Source organism: Trachypithecus francoisi, unplaced genomic scaffold (genome assembly GCF_009764315.1).
Source record: "Trachypithecus francoisi isolate TF-2019V2 unplaced genomic scaffold, Tfra_2.0 Lachesis_group3, whole genome shotgun sequence".
Lineage (NCBI taxonomy): Eukaryota > Metazoa > Chordata > Mammalia > Primates > Cercopithecidae > Trachypithecus > Trachypithecus francoisi.
In genome coordinates this window covers 6442958-6470187 of record NW_022681468.1, presented here as the reverse complement: position 1 = coordinate 6470187, position 27230 = coordinate 6442958, and the positions used below count along the sequence as shown (strand labels likewise).

Genomic DNA, 27230 nt, shown 5'->3' with positions numbered 1-27230 from the left:
TGTCCCTCACCACAGGCCTCTCATCGCTGGGATGATAGCAGAGGCATTTCTGCTGGATGGCCAGGCTGCACCAGCGTGTTCATAAGCTTTACATTCCAATCCTCACGCCCTGCATTAGCTTGCCTTACAGATGAGAAAACAGGTTCTCAGATGTATCGGCAACTGCCCAAGTCACATGGCCAAGGCCGCTGTCAGGATCCGAGGGCACACACACCCCTGAGCTGGCCCCTTCGACTCCAGGGCAAGGGTGTTGAATGAAGCCCTTTCCTCCACCATATGCAAAGGCAGCCTCACCACTTAAAAAACAAAGAAAACTTTATTCGCTTGACAGTTTCTGTACAGCGACACCAGGCTGTGCAAAGCCCAGGGTCGTCTTCATTAAGCGTATTCCCCAGGATGCCTGGTACGGCCTTCTTCTGCCCCAGGCCCCAACTAGCCACCCCCGTGCCCACTAGCGGACCCTGTGCCTTCACAGGGATGAAGCCCTGGCTCTGAGAATGCCTAGGAGGCACCGTGTGCTGGGGAGCAAGGGAACTGACCTTTGGCTTCTTTGTGGCTGGAGGTGTTCCAGCCCTGGTGAGGGGGATCCCATATTGTTCTCTGCTGAGCCCTCTGCACACCGTGGGGGATCCTGGCTGGCGGTGATGGCTGGGCCAGAGACTCAGTTGTCCATCAGCTGGCCATGTCCCCATTTTACGTACAGGCAGCCTGAGGCCCAGAGGTGGAAGGATTTCTCCTTGCCACAGCTGCATCACACTTGAACTGTCGAGACCTCCACCCACTGGTCTGTCTGCTCCCCACCCTAGTCCCGTTGGCTGATATGGTGCCTCCAGCAGACTCCATGGCTTCCCAGAGGGTGGAGGGTCCCCAGTTCACCCTCCAGCAGGAGTGGCAGCAGCTGGGGTACCCCTAGCAGTGGCATGTGGAGAAGCTGGGGTACGCAGAGTATCCAGTTCTGCGACACCAGGAGGCACACCAAGTTTTCCTCTGTCCCTAACACAGACCAGAGGTGGCCCACCAACCTCCCGGGTGGAGGATATGTGGAGTCAGGTCCCTGGGCAGCCCCTTCGTGCGCCATCAGAGACCCCTGGGAGCCAGCCTGCAGGGCAGGAGCACAGTGGCATGGCCAGGATCCCAGAAAGGGACTGGAGTGTCTGCCTCAGTTTCCAGGATAATGAATGGTGCAACAGCCTCAGCCAGGCCAGGTGCTGGCTGCGCTCAGAATCATCTCTGACCTTCGTGACTCTACAATGTGGGTATGAGGGTCCTTATTTCACAGATGAGAATACTGAGGCAAGTGAAGTTCCCGGCCAAAGCCACCCAGCTGATGAGCAAAATTCAGCCCAGGTCTGAGAGTCCACAGCCCCCGGCCTCCGAGCAGGAGCATCGCAATGGACTCAGGGGCCAATTTATGTCTCAGGTTTCTGAGAAGGGGCCCTAGGGAAGGAGGGCGGGGTGAGCCTCACAGGCTGGAGGGCTGCGCCAGAGTGGGCCCCGCAGGGGCGGCGGGCACAGCCTCGCCCTCGGGCCCGGCCTCCTCGCCGCGCGCGTAGGTGAGCACCACGGTGACCGTGGCGAAGGTGGCGGCGTTGACGGGGAAGGCGCGCAGCAGCGTGGATGCCAGTCCCCGTGTGAAGACGCGCCAGCCCTCGGCGCGGTAGCTCTGGCGCACGCAGTCCAGGATGCCGCTGTAGCGCGGGGCTCCCCGAAGCCCGTCGGCCTGCAGCCGTGACTTGACCACGTCCACAGGGTAGGTGGAGAGCCAGGACATGATGCCCGACGTGCCACCTGCCAGCAGCAGCTTGGGCACCAGCAGGCGGTCGCCCGGCTCGCAGACCAGCGCCCGCGTGAGCACGTCGTAGGTGAGGAAGTAGACGCCGAAGCTGGGCGTCTCTCGCAGCAGCGTGGACACCATGCCCCGGTTGACACCACGCAGACCCTCGTGCCCGTAGATCTGCACGAGGCAGTCCAGCGAGCCCTTGTAGGTGCGTGCCGGGCCCGCATCCTGCAGCTGCAGCCGCGTCTTGGCCAGCTCCATGGGGCAGCAGATGACGCACTGGATGGCGCCCGCCGCTGCGCCTGCCAGGAACTGGTTGAGAGGCGAGTCGTGGCCCAGGGCCCGGAGGGTGTTGCCCTGTACCCCAAACACTAGCGCGTTGATGAAGGTGAGCCCCATGAGCGGCGAGCCCAGGCCCTTGTACAGACCCAGCACCTGCGGGGGCAGAGACGCCATCAGAGCTGGCAACACGCACCTCCTGGGCCCTCCACGCGGAGAGGGGTCGGAGGATGGCAGCCCCAGCCCACCTCAGGGGCTCCTGAGGACCAAGCAGAATTTCGTTGGAACCTAGGTCCTGATTGGCCTCCTGGCCATCCTGACACCTTCCTTCCTGGCTCTCTGGTCTGGGGCGGTGGCAGCCTGGAGGCTGGTTCCCCATCCTGTGCCTCCCGAGCCCTACCAGCCCAGGCCACTTACACTCTCTTGCTTGATGATGGACTTGAAGCAGTGCAGCGTCCCGCGGTACTGAGGCTTCTCCACGCTCTGGACCTGCAGCCGCACCTGGAAGGAGAGGGTCCAGTGAGAGGCAGGCAGGCAGGGCCAGAGCACCCAGCTCCCGGGTCTGGCACTCAGGCTGCCTGGGAGGGTCTCCTAAGGAGGCTGGGCACTCAGGCACAGTCTAAGACTTTTGTAATTCCAGGGCAGGGCGGACTGGGTATCTATGCCTTTTCAGGATGGGGTGCCGGGGGGGCAAACAGCTACAGGGTCAGGCTGCTGGAGACAGGGTAGGGGGTCCCCAAGATCTCACACCAGTTGAGGTTAAGCCTCTTGTTTACACTATGGCTGCACAGTGCACTGCCGGTGGGGCATGAACGACCTCCTGAGACCGGCCCGTTCTCCAGGTAATGCCTGTCATACTGCTGAGTGGGCGGCCCATGTCCCAGACCAGGCTGAAGGTCCCCTGCCCTAATGTCCCGTCAGACTGGCTTCGAGGCAATAGGTGCAAAAAGTGATGAGCCTGGCCAGGTGCAGTGGCTACACCTGTAATCCCAACACTTTGGGTGGCCGAGGTGGGTGGATCACTTGAGGTCAGGAGTTTGAGACCAGCCTGGCCAACATGGCGAAACCATGTCTATAAAAAAAATTAACCTAGCGTGGTGGCACACGCCTGTAATCCCAGCTACTCAGGAGGCTCAGGTGGGAGAATTGTTTGAACCGGGGAGGCACAGGATGTAGTGAGGTCACGCCACTGTACTCCAGCCTGCGTGAGAAAGCAATGCTAAATAAATAAATAAAATAAGCAATGACCTTGGCTCCAGGAGTTCCTGCCTGGTCTCTGCCAGTAGCCTCTAGTGAGAACAGCAGTTATGAGTTAACAGAGCAGTGGCAAGAGAACAGCCAACAACCTCCTTGGGGACCCACGTCAGCAGCGCTGGGGCCTGGGACGCTGCTCAGGCCCCGCCGCCTCCGGGCCCAGTGGCCCAGAACCTCTTCCATGTCAAAGCGCTCTTTGTTGCCTATGAGCTTCTCTCTGCTCGATAGGAGGCTCAGACTTGCAGAGCGGGGGGTGGGAGTAAACTAGGTCAAGTCACATTCTCAGGGGCTGATTCCCTAGGTCTGACTCAGAAATGATCATTCTTACAGCCAGGGCCACAAAGCAAGTGCCTTCGGTACTAGGCAGCCTGGGACAGGGGAGGGCTTCACACTCAGTTATCTTGGCATTGGGACAACTGCCCCCATTTCCAAGACGGGAAGACTGAGGCTCAGAGATGTTTTACAACTTGGCCAAAGCTGTCTTCTCCAGGGACATGAGTGGCTGTGTTGGTCAGAGTGAGGGTGGGAGGGAGTGCTGGCAAGGGAGAGCCCTCACCGGGAGCAGCCAGGCTTCTGCCCAGATTCTGGAACCTTTTCCAATTCTCTCCACCAGAATAGGTGGGCCCTCTATTGGTGAATGCACGTACAAAAAATGTTTTGTTAGGAAACAAGTACCATCTCAGTACGCCCAGGACCTCAACAGCTGGAAGCCAGTGCTTTAAGATTGGCCCGAAGCACCCCCCAACCCTGGAGGCCCAGTTCTTGGCCAGCACCTTGATGCGAGGTTTGCTGCTTTCCCTTCAATGCTCTGGGGTCTCTCTCTGTTCCTCCTGCAGGCCCAACACTGGGACTAAGAGGGCTGTGTGAATAGAACCGATGTGACGTGGAGCTATTCCTTCCCAGGTTGGATACTCAATGCCACCTGGGTAGTGTTGTGAAGTCTTTGCAGGTCACATACACTGGTGAACGCCCAAGTCCAGACGCTCGGGAACGTCAGGCTCAGGTCAACTCAGCTTTTCCCACCAATGTGGGCAGAGGTCTCTCCCTTCTTTGTTTCTGACCCCTCAGTCTGTGACGAGCCCTCGCTCTCTGGGAGAGGAACTGTGGCCCAGCATCCCAAGTCTTGTCATCTACAGCTCAGGCTCTTAAAATCTTGGGGTGACAGGCTCTCCTTTGAGGATTGATGGGAACGGACCCACCCCTGGGAAACTAGTCATTTGGACACAAGTTTAGGAAGCTCCCAGCTCCCTATAGGGCCGAGAGACCCCCACATGAGGACCCCCAATCCAGAGGGGGCTGCTTTTTTTCGACCAGCCCGAGCCCCCACCCCAGGATCTGTGCTGGGCCCAAGCTTGTCTCACACCCTCCCTGTCCCCTGCTACGGAGGGAACTCTGGGGTTGGGGAGATGGGCACGACAGGGTGGGGTCCAGGCTGGGGTCTGGTTCACCTGGTCTGTACTTACTAGCGCTCTCCAGGGTGAGGCTTACGCCCATCTACAACAAAGTTACACTTTTGCTATGGATGGAGACAGCCCCTAGCTCAGAAAGTAAAGGCGGTTAAAGCAACACAAAATTTCAACATCACATCCGGGCACGGAGCCCCCACAGCCAGCCCCCACCCACCCTCCCCATCCCCTGCCCAGGGATAGCCGGTCACCCCCTCATCACAGGTCAAGATGACTGCTCCCTGATGAAAGTGACTGTTTCCTGATTATTGTTGTGTCCAAGGAAGCAGGACAGAAAATTCCTTTCGTGCAGAACCACGTGTGAAGGCCATGTGCTTCAGGATGGGGGCTGTGGTTCTGGGCGCTATAGAGGAGATCCAGATCTTGGATTCTTTCAGTCCCAAGGGTCTGGGGGAATAAACTGTGACTGTCCCAGCCGTGAGATAGTCTGTGGCCATGTGACAGTACAGACTGACATGGACTCGGGTAGCCCCTGATGATTCTAGGGTACAGCTGCAATTATATTAAGTTCAAACCAGGCAAAAGGGGCCCGTGGTGTTGGAAGGGAGGACGGTGGGCCAGGCCTGTCATCCCAGCATTTTGGGAGGCCAAGGCAGGAGGATCACTTGAGCCCGGGAGCTTGAGACCAGCTGGACAACGTATCAAGACCCCGTCTCTACTAGTAACTTAAAAAAAAAAATTAGCTAGACATGGTGGTATCTGCCTGTCGTTTCAGCTACTTGAGAGGCTGCGGTGGGAGGACTGCATGAGCCTGGGAAATCAAAGCTACAGTGGGCTACTGCACTCCACCTGGGGTGACAGAGCAAGACCTGTGTCTCAAAAAAAAAGGAGGAAGTTAGGCCAGTGGAAGCCTCGGAAGAAGGGGCGGGAGGAGTTGATAGGAGCAGGAGTGAAGACTTCCAGAGGGCTGGCCATGTTCGGTTTCTCCTGGGTGGCGGCTCCCCACGCCTGTGCTTTGTGATGACTTGTATACCTAGGATGTGTGCACTTTCTTTTTTTTTTTGAGATGGACTCTTGTTCTGTCACCCAGGCTGGAGTGCAGTGGCGCGATCTCAGCTCACTGCAAGCTCTGCCTCCCAGATTCACGCCATTCTCCTGCCTCAGCCTCCTGAGTAGCTGGACTACAGGTGCCCGCCACCACGCCAAGCTAATTTTTTGTATGTTTAGTAGAGACAGGGTTTCACTGTTAGCCAGGATGGTCTTGATCTCCTGACCTCGTGATCCGCCCACCTCGGCCTCCAGAAGTGCTGGGATTACAGGCGTGAGCCACTGCGCATGGCCGGATGTGTGCACTTTCTACATGTGCTGGACCTCAACTAAAAACAAACAGTAGGCCTGGCGCGGTGGCTCAAGCCTGTAATCCCAGCACTTTGGGAGGCCGAGACGGGCGGATCATGAGGTCAGGAGATCGAGACCATCCTGGCTAACACGGTGAAACCCCGTCTCTACTAAAAAATACAAAAAACTAGCCGGGCGAGGTGGCGGGCGCCTGTAGTCCCAGCTACTCGGGAGGCTGAGGCAGGAGAATGGCGTAAAACCCGGGAGGCGGAGCTTGCAGTGAGCTGGGATCTGGCCACTGCACTCCAGTCCAGGCGACAGAGCGAGACTCCGCCTCAAAAAAAATAAAAAATAAAAAAAATAAAAAAAATAAAAACAAACAGTAGCCAGGCGTGGTGGCACGTGCCTGTAATCCCAGCTACTTGGGGGGTTGGGGAGGTCTGAGGCAGGAGAATCACTTGAACCCAGGAGGAGGAAGTTGCAGTGAGCCAAGGTCGCACCACTGCACTCCAGCCTGAGTGACAGACACAGACTCTGTCTCAAAGAAAAAAAAGTTCAGCTTTTTAAGGTAGGTATGTCCAGATGTGATGCTGGAGCGACACAGTGGCAAAAAAAAAAAAAAAAAAAAAAAAGGACCACAAATAGATCTTCTCAAAGACCACCCTCCAGACAGTGAAGTAGGGTCTGGGGAGTAAAATTTCATGGGCTGGAGAAACTCCTGTCCCTGAGTCACATCAGGGATGCTGCTTGCGGGCTCAGTGGCTTAGGACGGCGGAGCACCAGGACAAAAGTGCTCCCCGGCCTGCCGGGGGCTGCCTGAGGGGGCCGGGCAGGAGCCCAGCAGGTCTGGCCCATTCGTAGCTCAGAGAGCCTAGGCCTCCGCGGAGCTGGAAAGAGGAAGTGAACGCGAGAGGCATTCACAACACGTGACGACGAGATATACACACAGTGCAACGTGGACACTGCCAGGCTGTCCTGGGCTGCTGCGGCCTGGGGGAGGCCTCCGGGTGGCCTGGCCAGGCAGCGCGTGGGCGCGGCTGGGGCCCAGGGCTGTGTGGGCCGACTCTGCACAGCCTCTCTCGGCAGGCTGGTGCAGGAAACGTGGGGCCGCTGCCTGCCAAGAAAGCCTGGCCCTTCAGCCTCCTCCACACATGGGCCCACAGTGGATGGAAGAGTTGTGCTTTTCAGAGCTAGCATTTAATCCAACATAAATCATGCTGTTGAGCACTGGCACGATGACAACGTTTGAGCCCAAAGATACAGGGACCTGCCCAAGGTCATGTAGAAAACCAGCTGGCAGAAGGGCCCGGACCTGCACAAGGCCCAGGGACAGCACTTTTTAAGGTCACAGCCAATGCATAAGGCTGGGCCCTCACTCTTGTGCTGGATGCAATCCAGCCTTATGGTAAGCAGTCACTGTCTCTGCCAACAAACACCTGGGCTCTCTAGAAAAGGAGACCGGAAGTCTCCTGCAAACCCAGCTCAGAATGCGCATCCTGCCTTCCTTCCCTCAGTGGGAAGAGGGGCCACGAGTAGTGCTGCCGGCAAACACAAGGCTGGTCTAGTGCCCGCCACTCACAGCTTGCCCTGGGGCCCAGGGAAAAGGGTGAGGAAGGGCCCCACTGGGCTACTTTCAGAACATACAGCCCAACCACAAGTGGAGGGTGGGGGATTTATTTGGGAATTTCCAGCTGGAGGACATAGATTTCCTTGGTTTCTGTTCCCGGGGGTCTGAGAACCTGGAACTCCGGTTTATGGAGGTGTGGGGTGTTGTCAAGGAACTGGCTAACAGAGCCCTTCCTCATGCCTCTGGCACGTGGGAAACTATCACTGGGACTCTCCGTAAGGGTGATCACCACTCCGTGAAGATCATGTTCATGGGAGGTACGAGTTTTGGCTTTTTTGTATTTTCTCTCTGAACTTTTCTTTCTTTCAAGGAAGTGTTTGGGGGAGTTCCGCATGGCAACAATGTAGGTGCCCTTGCTCTGGGTGGGAGGAAACCTCAGCACCTCGGTCCCAGCTGGCCAAGCCCAGGATGAACTTGGCCATGAACCCAGAATGTGGATCAGCCCCAGCTGGGAGATGCCAGGACGAAGCAGCGAGTAAGGTTCAGCCCGGCACCGTGTAAAAGCAGCTGCCCACCCGGGGCTGTCCATGGAAACGGGATTCCAGCCACCCCAACCCTGTGAGCCTCTTTCCAATGTATGCGCCGAGAAAAAAAAGCAGCAATGAGACTCACCTTGACTGTGTCAAACGGGTGTCCCACAAGCACGCCTGCCACACCTGGAGGAGGAGAGGGGGACTTGTGACCCACATACCTCAGAAATGCAGTGCAGGGCACTGGGCATGAGGGGGTGCTGGCAAGGAGGACTGGCAGGAGCTCCTGCAGGGGAAAGGGGCATTGCCCACGCACCTGTGGGTGCAGCAGGCAGATCCCATGAGCCCCTGGAATCCTCGTGTCCAGTGGGGGTATGCATGTGACATCCCAATGCCATGCCAGCATCTGTCCCATTGAGTGCTGGTGACCCATCTGCAGGCTGCTGCTCTCCATGGCGGACTGGTCTGGGTGCCTGACTGTGGAAGCTGTCCCCTGGGAGGCTGCACACACTATTTCTGGGATGTCCCATTAATCCAAACACCTGACATGGGCAGGACGCTCCAGGGATACTGGACTTTGGGGTCAGACCCTCCCCAGATTTGAACTTTCCCCCTGCCACGCATCAGCCTGGCGTGCTCACAAATGACTCTGTCTCTAGGTCTCACTTTCCTTACCTGTAAAGGTTTACCTCCCTCCCCCAGGGAGTGATGACCTCAGGTCCTGATGCAGTGGCTGACACCCCCGTCCCCTTCCCTGAGTGGGAGCCACCTCGAGCCCGGGGAGACAGCTTATGACTGTGCGGTCATCCTTGGTTATTATTTCAGGTCCTGCCAAAAATCCAGCCCCTCTTGAAGGACAAAGGTTCACCCCTCCAAAACGGCTCACAAACACTTCTCAAAGAGTCCTAAACACTGTGTAGGTGGCAACCATCTCTGACTCTTGCCACCACTGTGAGTAAGGCAACCTCATTATCCATTTCACAGGAGAAACAGGCTCAGCGAACTGACTCTGACTCCCTTGCTCCTCTCCCTGGAGTTTCCCCTGGACATCTGTTCAAGCTCTCCCTTTACTGCCAGTAGTGTTTATGTATAATTAAAACAGCTAGCATCTGTTGAGTAACAAACTAACATTACAACCCATTCTCACTTTTCCACTTAATGCCTGTGGAAGTTACTATGTATCTTTGTATCTTTACCTAACATCCTCTTCATCCTTTAACATTTTGGATCTGGCCAGGTGTGGTGACTCATACCTGTAATCCCAGCACTTTGGGAGGCCAAGGCAGACAGATCACTTGAGGTCAGGAGTTCAAAACCAGACTGGCCAACATGGTGAAACCCCGTCTCTACTAAAAATACAAAAATTAGCTGGGTGTGGTGGCGAATGCCTGTAATCCCAGCTGCTCAGGAGGCTGAGGTGGGAGAATCACTTCAACGCAAGAGGCAGAGATTGCAGTGAGCTGAGATGGCACTACTGCACTCCAGCCTAGGTGACCCACAGAGCGAGACTCCGTGTCAAAAAAAAAAAAAAAAAAAAAAACACCTTGGACCCTAAAACCCACTTGATATTAACTTTAACTTTGCCAATTCTGCTTTCTCTTTGGTTACATGTGACTGGTATGATTTTGTCCAACTTGTAATTTTGGTGTTTTTGTTGAGACAAGATCCCACTCTGTCACCCAGACTGGAGTGCAGTGGCATAATCTCGGCTCACTGCAAACTCCATCCTCTGGGCTCAAGTGACCATCCTGTCTAAGCCTCCCAAGTAGCTGAGACAACAGGCATGAGCCACCACACTCAGCTAATTTTTGTAATTTTGGCAGAGACGGGTCTTGCCATGCTGCCCAGGCTGGGTTCAAGAAAACCCAAGCCTCCCCAAGTGCTGCGATTACAGACGTGAGTCACCATGCCCAATGTGTAATTTTGAACCTTTTCTTACTATCTTGTTTTAGACGTTTTTTGTAAGCAACTATAACTGGATTTTGTCTAAAGCAGTCTGATTTTGCTGGAACAACTGAGGGATCTGACATTTTTATGCCACTTTATTTTATGTGAATGGTTTATTTTACTCCTTTTTCCGTATTTTTGATGGTTTGGGAAAATTACTATTCATTCCCTTTCTTTTTTTGAGATGGAGTCTTGCTCCGTCACTCAGGCTGGAGTGCAGTGGTGCAATCTCGGCTGACCGCAACCTCTCCCTCCCAGGTTCAAGTGATTCTCCTACCTCAGCCTCCCGAGTAGCTGGGAGTACAGGTCTGCCCCACCACACCCAGCTAATGTTTGTATTTTTAGTGGAGAAGGGGTTTCGCCATGTTGGCTAGGCTGGTCTAAAACTCATGACCTCAGTGATCTACCTGCCTTGGCCTCCCAAAGTGCTGGGATTACAGGTGTGAGCCACCACGCCCAGCTATTTATTCCCTTTCTAATTGTTAATTTGTAATTTCAGCAAAGGGTTACTTCCTGTTTCTAATACTTCTAATCATTATATAGAAACAGGATAAGCACCGCCTCCCCCATGACTCTGTCTGCCTCCTTCTGTCCCTCCCACCCTAGTAAGAGCTACCTGAAGAAGGCTCCTATCCCTGCCACCTGCCACTGACATTTTCCTAGAGACCGCGAGACTCAATTCACAATTCCCTCTCCTTCCATCTTGGGGTCTCTACTCATCAACTGCCATTTCATTAGAGCCTTTATTTTTTTTCTTTTTCTTTTTTTTTGAGATAGAGTCTCACTCTGTCACCCAGGCTGGAATGCAATGGTGTGGTCTCAGTTCACTGAAACCTCCAACTCCCAGGTTCAAGTGATTTTTGTGTTTCAGCCTCCCAAAGTGCTGGGATTACAGGCGTAAGCCACCGAGCCCGGCTCAAAATCTATTTCTTAATCTGACTGGGAAACAGTATGAACACTCTGGTGGAGAATCCTGGGCCCAGGCCAGCCTTGGTCCTCTGGCTTTCAGTACTACAGATGAGAAATCTGCTGCCAATGTGTTTTTTTTTTTTTTTCCAATTCTGTGGGGAGGTCGCTGAGATTTTATCTGTGGATTTCAAGAATGTCACCAGGAGATGCCAAAGGTGTGTCTTTTTCTTTAAAGTAACCCTGCCTGGAACAATACCAACACTTTCACTGTGCAGACTCATGCCCTCTTCTGATCAGGGAAAATTTCCACTACTATTTATTCATCATATTCATCATCTCCAGACCTGCTCCCTCTTCTTCCGGAGCCTCTAACATTCACAAGCGGATGAAGCAACCACCAAGCCTATCTTTTCTTTTGTGACTTCCATCTGGGTTTCTGGTTTTCTAGGCCTTTGTATCCTGGAAACAGGAAATCCATCCTTTTTCCCACTTCAGCTTTTTAATTTTCTAAATTTGAAAATCCTAGTTCTAGAACCTCTTTTCTTGGGCATATCTGGGTTTCTCTGGGTTTTGGAAACTGAACACTTGCCCAGGATGTGCCGCTGGACTTGACTTCTCCTTCCAGCGGGAGGCGCCTCGAGGCCCCTCCATGTCCCCTGAAGCTAGGTCCAGCTGTGGGGTCCCCTTCCTGTGGGTGCATGGTCATGCCTCTGGCCCCAGACCTGCCCAGGTGACAGCAACAGCAACAGGGCAAAGGACGGAGAGAGCAGAAAGACCCTTACCCCACTTGTCTCTGTTGGGAGGCCCCACTCAGGTCTCCCAGGACAGGCACTGGTTCCCACTTTCTCTTCTGACTTGTTTCAGTACCCTTCAGCAAGGGGCTTGGTCTCCTTCACCCAGAAGAACCCATCCTCAGGAACGGCGTGGGTTGTGAGGCCGGCCTCCATCGGACCAGCCTGCTCACCACCTTCCGGAGCGCACGAGGAGGCCTCCAGTCACACCAGAAGCAGAACCCTGTCTCCCAACTCCAAAGCCACTGTCTACTGTCCTCCCTAAGCTTGGCTCCAGGGGCAATCCCCACCCAATGGTCCTCAAGGGCTGGGGCGGGTGGGGAGGAACCACTGTCCTGGGGATGGCTGGCAGCAGAGGTGGTGGGAAGAGGCACACTCCCTTCTCGGGGTTTTCCTCTCCTCCCAGGTTCTCCCAATCCGGCTGAGCTTTTCTCTCTGTGCCTGCTTCTGTCCATGCCCCATCCAGAGCCCAGTGTTCGTGTGGCCTCAAGATTTGGGTTGATCCCCCAACAGGGGAGAGGGGGGAGGCATTCCAAACCTTCCACCATGCAAGGCCTCATGGATGCTGTCAGTCAAGGAACTGGCCCCGCCTCCCTGGGAAGTTAAAACACGTGACCCACACTAGGCGAATAGTAGGGAGTGGATAGTCCCCCTCCCCAGCCACCAAGGAGAAACACTGGTATCATCTGCCCTGAGCCTGCAGGTCCCAAGGTGGGGTGCCTCTGGGCAGGCTGTCAGGGACCTGGAGGCTGGGACACGGTCAGTTCACTGTCCTGAGGGCCTATCCTGGCCATCAGGGGAGCACGTGGTGTGACTTTGCTCTAGTCCCTCCACCTCCCTGGGCCTAGGTTTCTCCGATGAGACCAGGAGTGAGCCCCCAGGTGACTTCTGTCCTTGCCCGCCTGGGAGGCTCAGGCTTACGCTTGTAGAGCCTTAGCTGGGTGGCCATTATGTGCCTGGGGGCTGCACGAAAAGTAGGGCCTGGGGGTGGAGGGGTGGCCTGTGCCCCAGTGCTACAGCACCAGACAGTGCCAGTCCTTGACCTCACCCACAAACCTAGGGCAGGGGGCATGGATATGATGTCTCCCAGGTGGGCCCATGAGGATGGACAGCGAAGGACATTCCAGGCAAGGAGGCAGAGGACGGGCAGGCCAGGCAAGGAAGGGCAGAGGAGACCACAGGTGTGCCTGGAGGCGTCAAGCAGGCCTGCCTTCAGGGAAAGTGTTCCTGCCCCAAACCCTGGTGTTTCCAGGAGAGCAGCACCGACGGTAGCGCAACTGCAGAAGGAACTCTGCCCCTCCGGGGAAAGAATCCCCACTCCCCAAAGTCTGGAAGGAGGTGTTGGCCTGGGGACAGCCCCTCATCCCCCACCCACTGGAGCTGGAAGTGGGTGGGGAGCAAGGGTGGAGCAAATAGCGAGATGGGAAGCGGGAGGGGAAGGTGAGAATGGAATCTGCAGAGGACACGCCCCCTCTGTCTCCAGGGCACCCGGCACTAGGGAGAAACTCCCCAGCGATTAACAGCAAACTCTGGGCTTTGTGCCCCGCAGCTTCTGACTGGGTGACCGACCGGGAAGTTTTAACTCCCTTCAACGCACATCACTTCCCCAACACATTCCCTTTTCAACGAGTCTCTCGCCCAAGAAGAAGCAGGCTCCGACGCCACAGGTTTAAATACTTAAGGCCACGCTAGCCACTCCCGCCAGGGCTCTCAGCGCTGGCCAGGAGCTGAGGCTTTATTCAAGCCAAATTCAAGTAGATGAAGAGCGAACAAGGGCAGGTGCTGGGGAGAGAAGTGGGACCAAACAAGGACAACCGGCCGGTCCTTTCTGTAACTCCCGCCGCCAACCACCCTTCCCCCCCGCGATATCTAACCTAGCCTCCCGATGAATCCTGGTGAATAAATTAACCCTCAGGGTAAAAGCAGACAAGCCAGAGGCCCAAGAGAGAACTACCGTGCCCGACGCCTACGGCTGGGGCACGGGAGAGCCTGGACTGCAAGCCCTCCCGGGGACAACGGCGTGGGAGAAACCCCAGGGCCGCGGCCGGGCCTCGGAGAAGGTGCCCCACACCGGCTCGCCCGGCCCACCTACCATCCCCCTTCCGCCCCCAGTAGCTCACAAAACCGCGTAGGAAGGGGCGGCGTTCCAAGGCGTGACTCGGCGCCTAGGGTCTGGCCAGAGCGGTTCAGTGCCCTCCAAGGCCAGCCGAGTAAGGGGTCGGCCCGGTAGCCCGAACCCCGCTGGACGGTTGCGAGGGACGGGGTGGAGTCAGCCCCCAAATATACAGCCGGGGGAGGGGACCCTGTTCTCAGTGCGCGCCGGACGGGGATGGGGGAGGGGAGGGAGATGAGTCCGGGACCTCGGCGCGGGGGGCAGTGGGGCATCCTCCCGGCAGTCCTGGCCTCCGCCCAGCCACGGTGCTGCCCCGGCGCCCCAGACCTCCCGTCCGAGCGTGCCCGGAGAGAATAAAGACACCTGCCACCGTGGATAGCCCGGGCCTGAAGTCAATTTACGCCCACGAGAGCCGCCCGAGGCAAGAGCACTGTGGTCCCCATTCACAGACGCGGCGACCCCCGCCAGCGGGAAGGCGCGAGGCCAGGGCGTACTGGTGGGCCGGCCTCCCTCCCCGGACCCCTTGCCCCGGCCAGGCCCACCGTCTCCTTACCCCCAGCGCATCCAGCCAGGAAGTCCAGCGCCATGGCCGGGTCCCCGGCGAGGCTGCCCTTCCTCCTCGTACTCCCCCTGAGGCCCCTTGCCGGGCTGGGCGCCGTCGGGGTCCCCGAGCTCACGGTGCCGAGGCTGGGCCTGGCCGCCCCTCCTGGCGCGGAGCCAGGGCAGGCGCGGTCGGGGACGGTGGGGACGGCGGCAGCGGCGGGGTCCGCACTGGTCCCTCGGCGGCTGCGGACTCGCTGGATCCCCTCCGGCCGGCGGTCCCTCACCTCGGGCCGCGCGCCCCGCCCCTCGCTCCTGCAGGCAGGGCCGGGGCAGGGGCGCCGAGCGAAGCCAATGGGCGGGCGCGGCGCGGACAACACCCCGAGCACTGCGCTTCGCCGCCGCGCCTCATTGGCCGGTCGTGCGCGGGCGGGCGGGGCGCGGGGGACGTGGCGGGCGCGCGGGCGGGGCGCGGGGGCGCCTCAGACAAAGAGCGCGATGGGTGCGCTGGTTCGGCGGGAGGGGACGCGCAGGGCTGCGGGGTTGGGCCGAGGACCCCCCCGGAGTGCGCGGGGCGGTGCTGGCCCGGATCGGGCCGGGAACCGGACCCTGGGTTCGGAGTCCGGCGCCGCCGCAGAAACTCAGCGCCCTCGCCTGTGCCGTCCGGACACTGCCGTGATAACGGCAGTGGAGAGCCTGGACCCTCCGAGACTGGCAGGCTGGGACGCCGCTAGTTGTGAAACTCCGCGAGCGGGAATCGCCCCTGGGGAGCCTCTGCCCGTCCCGCCTGCGCGCCCGCTCGGCGGTGGCCTCCGGGGCTTCTGGCCTCCTGGCCGAACCCGCCGCGTTCTGAGGGTCGGACGCACACAGGCGCTTCCGGCGGGGCCTGAGGCTGGGATTTGGGCGGAGAGCCGGGAACCTTAAAAAGGAAAGGGACCGTGGGACAAAGGGTGCAGCCAGGCCTTCGCGCGACCGCTCCTTCCCGTGGACTGCGGGTCGCGGGAGCCACGAAGGTTGTGGAGGGAGGGAGAGTCCTGGACAGGGCTGCAGGCAAGGCCACACTGTGTGCCACGTTTCCAGGTTTAGGGTCCCATGATTCTTTTATACGAATTCCAGTGGGTAGTACCTCCTGGAGGGGCGGGGTCGGAAAGGTTCTGTGTATTTGGTACCAGGACACACAGGTAGGTGGTGTCAGTAGTGCAGCCTGGTGCTAGGGGCAGGGGTCCCCAATACTCATATTAGTTTCCTTTTAGAGTCTAAGTAGAATGTTAAGCAGAGACCCAAACCCTAGGTCGGCTGACTCCTAGTCCAGGGCTCGTGATGGCTGGTGGGCCCTGAAGGAGGGGTCTGGAGGCCTGGGTTTGAATATCACCAGCCTCTCTGACCCACTTGGGTGCCTCAGGGAGGCAGGTGTGGGGATGGGGGAGAGTGACCCATGGGCCAGAAAAGCAGTGGTATGGGGGCCCCAAGAGAAGCCCAGACCCAAAAGGACAGGAGCTGGCTGTGGGGCTACTCAGGTGGCTGGAGGCCTCCTGAAGACACGGTGATTACACTGGACAGCCTACATCTAATCACTTACCTTAGGAACAGGGTGTCCTTGGGATGCTGGAGGGCTCATGAGGTGAACCACAAATCCCTGCACATTCATTCCTGGTTGAGGTGTGGGAGGAAAATCCAGTACCTTAACAGCATGTGGCAATAGTGAGAAAATGATGGAAACCGATAAGGAGACAAGCATGACCTGTTTTGCTTTGTTATTGAGAGACTGCACATGCCTTTAAAGTTATGCTTGGGGCAGGTTGCACTGAGCTCTGAGTAACCTTGGGAAGGTTACTGGGGTCCTTGGGAAGGGGCCTAGTAGCCTGGTAAAGAGTAGGCACTCCATAGTTGAGCTTAGAAACCTCCTGGGGTCGACCGGGCGGTGGCTCACGCCTATAATCCCAGCACTTTGGGAGGCCGTGGCGGGCAGATCACGAGGTCAGGAGATCGAGACCATCCTGGCTAACATGGTGAAACCCCGTCTCTACTAAAAATACCAAAAAAAAAAAAATTAGCCGGGTGTGGTAGCAGGTGTCTGTAGTCCCAGCTACTTGGGAGGCTGAGGCAGGAGAATGGCGTGAACCCAGGAGGCAGAGTTTGCAGTGAGCCGAGATCGCGCCACTGCGCTCCAGCCTGGGCAATAGAGAGCGAGACTCCGTCTCAACAAAAAAGGAAACCGCCTTTTCACAAGATGGCGCCGAAAGCAAAGAAGGAAGCTCCTGCCCCTCCTAAAGCCCAAGCCAAAGCGAAGGCTTTAAAGGCCAAGAAAGCAGTGTTGAAAGGTGTCCGGCCGGGCGCGGTGGCTCAAGCCTGTAATCCCAGCACTTTGGGAGGCCGAGACGGGCGGATCACGAGGTCAGGAGATCAAGACCATCCTGGCTAACCCGGTGAAACCCCGTCTCTACTAAAAATAGAAAAAACTAGCAGGGCGAGGTGGCGGGCGCCTGTAGTCCCAGCTACTCAGGAGGCTGAGGCAGGAGAATGGCATGAACCCAGGAGGTGGAGCTTGCAGTGAGCCGAGATCGTGCTACTGCACTCCAGCCTGGGTGACAGAGCAAGACTCCGTCTCAAAAAAAAAAAAAAAAAAAGAAAGGTGTCCACAGCCACAAAAAAGAAGATCCGCACGTCACCCACCTTCCGGCGGCCCAAGACAGTGCGACTCCGGAGGCAGCCCAGATATCCTCGGAAGAGCGCCCCCAGGAGAAACAAGCTTGACCACTATGCTATCATCAAGTTGCCACTGACCACTGAGTCTGCCATGAAGAAGATAGATGACAACAACACACTTGTGTTCACTGTGGATGTTAAAGCCAACAAGCACCAGATTAAACAGGCTGTGAAGAAGCTCTATGACATTGATGTGGCCAGGGTCAACACCCTGATTCCGCCTGATGGAGAGAAAAAGGCATATGTTCGACTAGCTCCTGATTACAACGCTTTGGATGTTGCCAACAAAATTGGGATCATCTAAACTGAGTTCAGCTGCCTAATTCTAAATATATATATATATCTTTTCAACATAAAAAAAAAAAAAAAAGGAAACCTCCCAGGGTCCTTGGGAAGGGGCCTAGTAGCCTGGTAAACAGTAGTTATTCCACAGTTGAACTTCAGAAACCTCCTTGAGGGTTCAGTGGCTCATGCCTGTAATCCCAGTACTTTGGGAGGCTGAGGCAGGAGGATCGCTTGAAGCCAGGAGTTTGAGGCCAGCCTGGACAACATAGTAAGGCCCCATCTCTAAACAACACCAAAAAAAAAAAAAAAATCAGCAGGACATGATGGCGCATGCCTGCAGGCCTGTAGTCCTAGCTACTCGGGAGGCTGAGGCAGGAGGGTAGCTTGAGCCCAGGAGGTCAGGGCTGCAGTGAGCTATGATCGAACCATTGTGCTCCAGCCTGGATGACAGAGCAAGACCCTATTTCAAAAAGAAAAAGAAACCTCCTTGCAGGGAGGGTCCTTCGGTGAGAGAGCTGAGGCAGGCCGTGTGAGGGAACAGTGGGATTGTGCCAGGCCTGGGAGATGAGTAGTGCGGTCCCTTAGCTGTGGACTTTGCAGGGAGAGCTTGGAGGAAGAGCTGGTTTGTGGGGAGGGCAAGGTTCTTGGTGTGTGTGTGTTTGGGGGGGCTGTTGCATTTGGGGACTAAGGTCAGCATGTGGGGGACAGTGGAGGACTGGGCTCTGGGACAGGTCTGTCTGACCTAACCTGCCAAGGGAACCTCAGGATGTGGGTGCCAGGGGGCTGCCTTCAACTGGAAGCACCCTGAGGTCAGGTCTGTCCCCTTCATCTTGGTGTGCTCAGGGCCTGCACAATTGACATTGGGTGGGGGACATCAGGGAGGGGGTGAGGACAGGCACTGGGAAGGGAAGGGGTCACGCGGGTGTGCTGCTGGGTTACTAAACTTTGCAAAGCCACATCTTCCTGAGCACCCTGTTTCTCTGCTGCCTGGGAATCATGTACTCAGCCGGCACACTGCCCTGTGCCCTGTGCCCTGTGCTGGGGAGAAGACAGACACAAATCCCTGACCTTCATGTCAGAGCTGAGGAGAGACCAGAAAGGAGGAGTGAAAAAGTTAGAGCCAAGTAAATGAATCTGTGTGCCCACATCTTGGAGTCTGCGGTATTACATCAGCAGTTGGGATCAGTGTCTATTGTTTTATTTCATTTCCTGAGGATAAGGTTACAGCACAGAATGTGCTTTCTCTTTTTTTTTTTTTTTTTTTTTTTTTTTTTTTTTTGAGGCGGAGTCTCGCTTTGTCGCCCGGACTGGAGTGCAGTGGCCGGATCTCAGCTCACTGCAAGCTCCGCCTCCCGGGTTTACGCCATTCTCCTGCCTCAGCCTCCCAAGTAGCTGGGACTACAGGCGCCCGCCACCTCGCCCGGCTAGTTTTCGTATTTTTAGTAGAGACGGGGTTTCACCGTGTTAGCCAGGAGGGTCTCGATCTCCTGACCTCGTGATCCGCCCGTCTCGGCCTCCCAAAGTGCTGGGATTACAGGCTTGAGCCACCGCGCCCGGCCAGAATGTGCTTTCTCAAACTCCCATGTTCCACAGAGCCCTGGACCTCCCATGCCAGAGGAGGCAGGGCCCTGTGCAGCCCTGAGGACCCCAGCCTTTAAGGGGCAGGGCAGGCCCAAGGCCAGCACAGGAGAATCACAAGGCCGGAGGGACTGTCACGGGGCACCAAGGGTCAAGCCAGCTCACTGGAAAGGGTGTGTTGGGAGTTTTCCTTGTGTACAGCTTTTATTCTTCTCATGCAAGACAGGTTCAGTTTGGAGAAATCAGAAACACCAGCAGGTAAAAAGGAAACGCAAGTCTCTGTCCCCACCCTGGAATCTTAGAGCTGAGTGACCCCCTGCAGGAGCTGTTTGGGCTGGGAATGGGGAGGGTGGCTGCAACTCAGGCTGCCAGAGGGTAAGTTGAGGGGGTGGGGATGAGGCACCAGCTGTGTAGAACTTCCCAGGAATTAGGCTGTGCAGGGGAGAGTACACAGAAGGGCTCTGGCAGCAAGCACTGGTGTAGACTTGGGATGGGAGCCACCTGAGCAGGTTGCAAACTCCTGGCCAAAGATTGGTGGGGCGGGTGGGCTATCAATCACCTCCTGTCTCATATGGAATATGAGCTCAGTGCCATGGTGTCTGAGGCCCAGGGTAACCAGACTATAACCTCATCTCCCACCTTTCATGCCCTCTGGCCTTCTTATTGGAGCCTACCCTCTAAATTTGTGCCCCACTCAGGACCTTGGCACTGGCAGCTCCTCTGAGTCCCTGGGGTTTTTGGAAAAGGGCCTAGTAGCCTGGGATTACAGGCACCCACCACCATGCCTGGCCAATTTTTTTTATTTTTAGTAGAGATGGGGTTTTGCCATGTTGGAAGCTTCTGCCTGGCCTGTCATCGTTATCTCTAGAACTTGGGTTCCGGCCAGGCACAGTGGCTCACGCCGGTCATCCCAGCACTTTGGGAGGCTGAGGCAGGTGGATCATGAGGTCAGGAGATTGAGACCATCCTGGCCAACATGGTGAAACGCCTTCTCTACTAAAAATACAAAAATTAGCTGAGCGTGGTGATGCGTGCCCGTAATCCCAGCTACTTGGGAGGCTGAGGCGGGAGAATCGCTTGAACCTGGGAGTCAGAGGTTGCAGTGAGCCGAGATCACGCCATTGCACCTCAGCCTGGCAACAGAGGGAGACTCCATCTCAAAAAAAAAAAAAAAGGGATTTGGGTTCCTGCTCAATTCAATGCTTACCTCTTCAGAAGGGCCTTGGCTGACCTGCCATGGTCTGAATGTGTGTGTCCTCCCAAAATTCATATGTTGAAGTCTTTTTAAAAAACTTTTAAGTTGGCCGGGCGCGGTGGCTCAAGCCTGTCATCCCAGCACTTTGGGAGGCCGAGACGGGTGGATCACGAGGTCAGGAGATCGAGACCATCCTGGCTAACACGGTGAAACCCCGTCTCTACTAAAAATACAAAAACTAGCTGGGCAAGATGGCGGGCGCCTGTAGTCCCAGCTACTCGGGAGGCTGAGGCAGGAGAATGGCGTAAACCCGGGAGGCGGAGCTTGCAGTGAGCTGAGATCCGGCCACTGCGCTCCAGTCCGGGCGACAGAGCGAGACTCCGCCTCAAAAAAAAAAAAAAAAAGAAGTAGGGCCTTTGGGAGGTGATTAGGTTATGAGGGAGTGGGATTGGTGCCTTGTGTGTGTGTGAGAGAGAAGGATCTCGCTCTGTTGCCCAGCCGGAGTACAGTGGTGCAGTCACAGCTCACTGCTGCCTCAACACCCTAGGCTCAAGCATCCTCCCACCTCAGCCTCTTGAAAAGCTGGAACCACAGGGGCAGGTCGCCACGCCCTGCCCCGCCAGTTTTGCCTCCTCCCAACCCAATCAAGGGGCGAGCAGGCAGCCTTGGAGCCCAGCCTGGTGAGGGGACCCAGACTCTGCTCTGTCCTGCTGCGTGGCCTTAGCCACAGGTTTCCCCTCTGTAGACCTCTGGGGTTGGAGTTGGCCAGTGGATCCCTCTGGGGCTGAGTCGCCACCGCCTTGGCAAACAGCTAGGAAGTCAGATTTCCAGGCCCTGCCCCAGACCTAAGAAGTCAGCCCCAGGGAGCAGGTGGAGATGAAAACTGCATTTAAACCACGCTCTTGAGTGGTTCTGAGGTGGCTGTGAAACTGGGTTGAGACCATCTCTGAGGATAGATTCAGGAAGATCCAACTCAAACAGTTCTACTTTTAATTCTCAGCTGGAACCCCTCCTGGCCGTGCTGACCCATGAGCCTTCCTGCCTCAGGTTTGTCATCTGTGAACTGGGCTGGGGAGAATTCTAGGGGCTGGTCTATGCATGTGGGGGCCTCACACCAAGCTGGCATGGAGCAGGGAGAGTGCCCGCCCTGCTGTTGTAGGGCAAGATGCTCTGGCTCTCCACCCATAGCTGTCCACACCTTTGCAGGAAGTGGAAGGTAAGTGTGAATGTAATTAATCAGCTGAAGTCCTGAAGGCGTCTTCCTAAGGGCATCTTCGACTGTCTAGATGGGTTGGGGGAAATCGTGGCCCTGCAGTGGGGCTCCTGGCCCCAGCTAGCAAAGGACCCAAACAGCTGCCAAAGACCCGTGAACAGGTCAGGTGGCGTTGTGGCCATGGGCTGGGGCCCGAGCTGTTGGTTTGAGGCCTGGCACTGGCAAGTCATGACTCTGCCTGACTGGTCTCTTTCTTGCTGTGAATAAATATTTGGCTCTGTCTCCAGAGTCCCCAGGCCCCTAAGCCTTTTGCCAGGGGCTGCTTCTGGATACTCTCCAGCCTCTCAGCCACTCAGTGGGAGTGGCCCCTCCTTGCTAGGGGATGCCCTCTGGGCCTCAGAGGGTGAAGGGCTTGGGACCTCTTGGCACAACACATTCAGCCCCACAGTTGCCACCATGATGTGTGGGTTTCTTGTATTGCCATTGGTTGCAAATGTTTAGTTTCCCAGAGCTACTGTTTGGGCGAGCTGTGGGCTCTGGGCAGGCTGGGTGCCATTCAGAACCCACTTGGCCTTCAAGGGGCCACGAAGCCTGAGGAGGCTTGGCCAGCTTAGGAGAGGACCAGAAACTCAAGATGGGGAGTGACACAAATAACACATGGCGAGTGCCTCTGGGATAAAAATAGAGCTGAAGGAGGCAGGAGTGGGGGCAGGATATGCTCCAGAGCCAGAAGGCCAGAGGGATGGTGTAGCCACCTGGCCAGGACACAGAGGGGCCGGCAAGAGGAGGTCAGCCAGGCATCTGTGGAGACAATGTGGGCTTGTGGCCCTTGGCCTTCCTACCTTGCCCAGGGCTCACAGAATTCAGCCTCAGGGCCAACCCTGGGCCGCTGCAGGGGCCTGGCTGTGCCTTCTCTCAGGTTCCCATCGTCACAGTGGGTATGGCTGGGTGAGCAGGCAGTCCCAGGCCTCCAGTTAGGGCAAACTGGGTTAGAGTGGTAGAGTGAGCTGGAGATGGCACCTGGAGGCAGGAGTGGGAGGGAGAGGGCGGGGCGGCTGGCAGAGAGGACAACGTGTGCTGAGCCCGAGGCGTGTTGAGACCAGTTACCTGCCCAGCACGTGCCAGCATCGGGCAGGGCTGCGTCTTCCTGGGGCAGCTATGCAGGGCTCTGCTACCTGCCCCTGCTTCAGGCTCTGTCCTCTGGAGTTCCCACCGCAGCCCAATTATTGAGCGCCTCTGCTGCTTGACCCTCCAGTGTCTGCGCCACACGTGGTAGCATGAAGACCAGCTGGGAGGCGGGTTCACCTCTACAATCACTCGTTAACAGGCCTTGCTGTCCAAATGGAGGGTGGTAGGCAGCTTCCCGTTCACCCTGTCCAAGCGTGGATTTTTTTCCTTTTTTTGTTTTTGTTTTAGAGACAGGGTCTCTGTCACCCAGGCTGGAGTTCCGTGGCCACAATCACAGCTCACTTCAGCTTTGAATTCCTGGACTCAAGGATCCTCCTATCCTAGCCTTTCAAGTAACTGGGGCTACAGCATGCACCACCATGCCCAGCTATTTTTTCTTTTTCTTTGTTTTTTTTTCCTTTAGAGACAGGGTCTTGCTGTGTTGCCCAGGCTGGTCTCGACCTCCTTGACCTCAGAGCAATCCTCATGCCTTGGCCTACCAAAGTGCCAAGGTTACAGGTGTGAACCACTGTGCCCATGCATTTCATAAGCATCTTTGTGTGCCAGGCCTGGCTAGCAGGGGCTCCTGGAGAACCTGCCTGCAGGAGGCTTCCCTTCGAAGCTGCCTGTCTTTTCCCCTCCAAGGCACCTCTTGCCTGGGATTCTATCCTGTCTCCCCTCCTTCATCTGCCACTGCCCCACCAGGCTCACTGCCTTCCCTGGATGTGCTGTGCTGCTCCGACCTGGGAGCTCCAAGCCCTTCCCAGTCCTTGCTGGCCTGCCAGCCTCACCCCAGCCACTCCCTGCCAAGCACGTCCAGGTCGGTGTGCCCATTAGGCATGCACTCCTACTGCTGCCTGCGAGGATGTCTCCATCCACTTTCCAAAGGGCTCATCTGTCTTCTTTTCGCTGAAACCTCCACATCAGCCAAGACTGAGACAGGCTTCCAGGGTCCTTGCAGGGGCCTGTCACATTCACCTGTTTCCATTCCTGGCTCTTTGTGGTGACTTGAAGATATGTCCACAAGTCTTTAGTGCTCCCCCATTTCGAGAGGTGAAACCTCACTTCCCTCCCAGCAAGTGTGGGCTGGACTTAGTGACTCGCTTCCAGTGAGTAGAAAATGGTGGCAAAGACAGTGCATTGCCTCTGAAACTGGGTCCTAAAAGGCACTGCAGCCCCTCCTTGCTCTCCTGGATCACTCGTGCTGGGGGATGTTTGGTGCCATGTTGTGAGGGTGCCCAAGCAGTGCTATGGGGAGGTCGGCACTGTGGTGAGGAGCTAAAGCCTCCAGCCCACAGCCATGTGAGTGGGTCGCCTCGGCAGGGGTCCTCCCAACACAGCCCAGTCTCCAGATGACTGCAGCCCCATGAGAGCACCTCATCCAGAGCCACTCGGCCAGTTTATTCCTGGCTTCTGGACCCTCAGGAGTTATGTGATCATAAATGTCTGATTTTCTTTTTTTTTTTTTGGAAATGGAGTCTCGCTCTTTTTTTGATTTTTTTTGGAAATGGAGTCCAGCCCAGGCTGCAGTGCAGTGGCACAATCTCAGCTCACTGCAAGCTCCACCTCCCAGTTCACGCCATTCTCCTGCCTCAGCCTCCTCAGCAGCGGGGACTACAGGCGTCCGTTACCACGCCCGGCTAATTTTTTGTATTTTTTGTAGAGACGGGGTTTTACCATGATGGCCAGGATGGTCTCGATCTCCTGACCTCGTGATCCGCCCTCCTCAGCCTCCCAAAGTGCTGGGATTACAGGCGTGAGCCACCACACCTGGCCAATGTCTGAGGTTTAAAGCAGCTAAATTTTGGGGCAATTTGTTATGCAGTAATAGATTACACACTCTTCACCCAGGCTGGGGCCACAGGTGGGCGACAGTGGCATCTCTGGCTCCCCTGCCCAGCGTGGGGCCTGGCATGAGAAGGTGCATGCGAGTGAATGCATGAAGGAATAACTGACAGAAGTCAATCCCTTCCTTTGCCCACATGAGGCTGATGTGATGGGCCCCAGGCCCTGCTGTGGGGAAGGCCTCCCTTTCCTCAGTCCAACCTGCCTGTGCATTGGATCCAGGTGAGAACCCTGAGGTCCAGGATAAGTGGCCTTCTCAGCCCTTGCAGCCAGTGGAATCCAGGTCTGAGGTTGCCTCCTGGTCAGGGCATGAAGGGCTGGAAAGTGGAAAGCAGGGAGAAATGTGGGCAGCAGGAGGTTCTGCAAGAAGCAGCCCCTCCAAAAGGCTTAGGGACCTGGGGACTCTGAAGAGACAGAGCCAGGGTGTGGTGGGGGCTCAGGAACGCCAGCAGCAGGGCCTGGTCTGACCTGCGTGGTCAGCCCTCTGACTTCACTTCTGCCTCTGATTGCTAATACCTTGTTAACCCTGCTGCAGCTGGCTGTTGTCCCTGTTCACAGAGAGGGAAACCGAGGGACAAGAGTTAAGTCCGTTGGCTACGGAGTCATCTGTGGCAGAGCTGGGCCTCAAATTCCAGGTCATTTCCTGAACCTTTTTTTTTTGTTTTTTTTTTTTTTTGGAGATGGAGTCTCACTCTGTCACCCGGGCTGGTATGCAGCTGCACGATCTAGGCTCGCTGCAACCTCCACCTTCCAGGTTCAAGGGATTGTCCTGCCGAGAATGGCGTAAACCTGGGAGGCGGAGCTTGCAGTGAGCTGAGATCCGGCCACTGCACTCCAGCCTGGGCCACAGAGCGAGACTCCGTCTCAAAAAAAAAAAAAAAAAAAGAGAGATTATCCTGCCTTAGCCTCCCTAGTAGCTAGGATTACAGGCACCCACCACCACGCCCAGCTAGTTTTTTGTATTTTTAGTTGAGATGGGGTTTCACTATGTTGGTCAGGCAGGTCTTGAACTCCTGACCTCGTGATCTGCCCACCTCGGCCTCCCAAAGTGCTGGGATTAAAGACATGAGCCACCACACCCGGCCATTTTTGTTTTTTTCCAGAGAGTCTCGCTCTGTTGGCCAGGCTGGAGTACAGGGGCACTGTCTCAGCTCACTGCAACTTCAGTCTCCCAGGCGCAAGCAATTCTCCTGCCTCAGCCTCCCGAGTAGCTGGGATTACAGGCGTGTGCCACCATGACTGGCTAATTTTTGTATTCTTAGCAGAGATGAGGTTTCACCATGTTGGCCAGGCTAGTCTTGAACTCCTGACCTCAGGTGATCCGCCTGCCTCGGCCTCCCAAAATGGTGGGATTATAGGTGTGAGCCATGGCGCCCACCCTTTTCCCGAACTCTCATCGGCTGCTTTTGTCTGGGCTGTGGTGTCCTCACCTGTAACACAAGCAATGCCAATGGGCACAGGGGGTGGGGTTTGATGCCTGCAGTGAGCTCAGTGGGAAAGGTGGCATCTAGTGCCTCTTCCTGCAGGAGTGGGAGCTGGAGTTGGGAGGCAGCCCTACCTCTGCACCCTGTTTCCAGGGAGGGGGAGGCAGCACGAATGCCCTGTGATAGGCTTTGTAGCTTGAAGGTCTGTCCCAGGGGCCACACAGGCTCAGAGACCCCAGGCCCAGGGCCCTCGCCTGTCAGGATTTCAGAGGGAGGCTAGAGTGTCTGGGAGGACTGAGTGGGGGCTCATCCCGCTCCACACACCAGTCTCACCCCAGAGGCACACCTACTCCCTTCCATAGTGGGTGAGACTGCACCCACCCACTGCCTGGGGTTGTGTGGTCTGCAGCAGCCAGCTGGGCATCGTATACACCCAAGCAGACAGGGGCCAAGCCTGGAGCCTATAGGCTGTCATGTCCTGGGCACAGGGCTGGCTTGTTTCATTTTGCTTATTTATTTATTTTGGGGATCAAGGTCTCACTGCTGGCAGGCTGGAGTGCAGCAGTGTGATCATGGCTCACCGCAGCCTTGACCTCCTAGGCTGAGGTGATCCTCCCACCTTGTGATGGCGAATACTGAGTGGCAACTTGATTGGATTGAAGGACGCAAAGTGTTGATCCTGGATGTGTCTGTGAGGGTGATGCCAAAGGAGATGAACGTTAAAGTCACTGGACTGGGGAAGGCAGACCCACCCTCAATCTGGATGGGCACCATCTAATCAGCTGCCATCGAATATAAAACAGGCAGGAAAACGTGAGGAGGCAAGACTGGCCTAACCTCCCTGCCTACATCTTTCTCCCATGCTGGATGCTTCCTGCCCTCAAACAGAGGACTCCAGGTTCTTCAGTTTTGGGACTTGGACTGGCTCTCCTTGCTCCTCACCTTGCAGACAGCCTATTGTGGGACCTTGTGATGGTGTGAGTTAATACTTTTTTTTTTTTTTTGAGACGGAGTCTCGCTCTGCCGCCCAGGCTGGAGTGCTGTGGCCAGATCTCAGCTCACTGCAAGCTCCGCCTCCCAGGTTCACGCCATTCTCCTGCCTCAGCCTCCCGAGTAGCTGGGACTACAGGCGCCCGCCACCTCGCCCGGCTAATTTTTTTGTATTTTTTAGTAGAGATGGGGTTTCACCGTGTTAGCCAGGATGGTCTCGATCTCCTGACCTCGTGATCCGCCCGTCTCGGCCTCCCAAAGTGCTGGGATTACAGGCTTGAGCCACCGCGCCCGGCCGTTAATACTTAATAAACCCCCTTTTAGGCCGTGCACGGTGGCTCATGCCTGTAATCCCAGCACTTTGGGAGGCCAAGGA

General features: G+C 56.4%; 2 protein-coding genes and 1 pseudogene across 10 annotated transcripts; 2 read left to right on the top strand and 1 right to left on the bottom strand.

Annotated features, from left to right (window-relative positions):
• Positions 1-297: 297 nt before the first annotated feature.
• Positions 298-14808, bottom strand: SLC25A29 (solute carrier family 25 member 29). 9 transcript variants are annotated; one of them, XM_033191336.1, is made up of 6 exons: positions 14465-14792; positions 8294-8337; positions 4774-4845; positions 4084-4169; positions 2474-2557; positions 298-2212 (listed from the first exon to the last, which is right to left on the bottom strand). In XM_033191336.1, the coding sequence occupies exon 6, from the start codon at positions 2174-2176 to the stop codon at positions 1463-1465; it is 714 nt and encodes a 237-aa protein (XP_033047227.1). In that variant the 5' UTR covers positions 2177-2212; positions 2474-2557; positions 4084-4169; positions 4774-4845; positions 8294-8337; positions 14465-14792; the 3' UTR covers positions 298-1462. The 9 variants fall into 9 exon arrangements, with proteins under 9 accessions (XP_033047227.1, XP_033047226.1, XP_033047224.1 ...); XM_033191335.1 differs by lacking the exon at positions 4084-4169 and having other exon boundaries at positions 14465-14808; XM_033191333.1 differs by lacking the exon at positions 4084-4169 and having other exon boundaries at positions 4774-5163.
• On the top strand, positions 14497-16366 carry LOC117069711 (translation initiation factor IF-2-like). Its single transcript, XM_033188167.1, has one exon. It carries the CDS (start codon positions 14497-14499, stop codon positions 15373-15375), a length of 879 nt encoding a protein of 292 aa, XP_033044058.1. The 3' UTR covers positions 15376-16366.
• Positions 16367-16681: 315 nt separating this feature from the next.
• On the top strand, positions 16682-17527 carry LOC117069710 (annotated as a pseudogene).
• The last annotated feature ends 9703 nt before the right edge of the window (positions 17528-27230 follow it).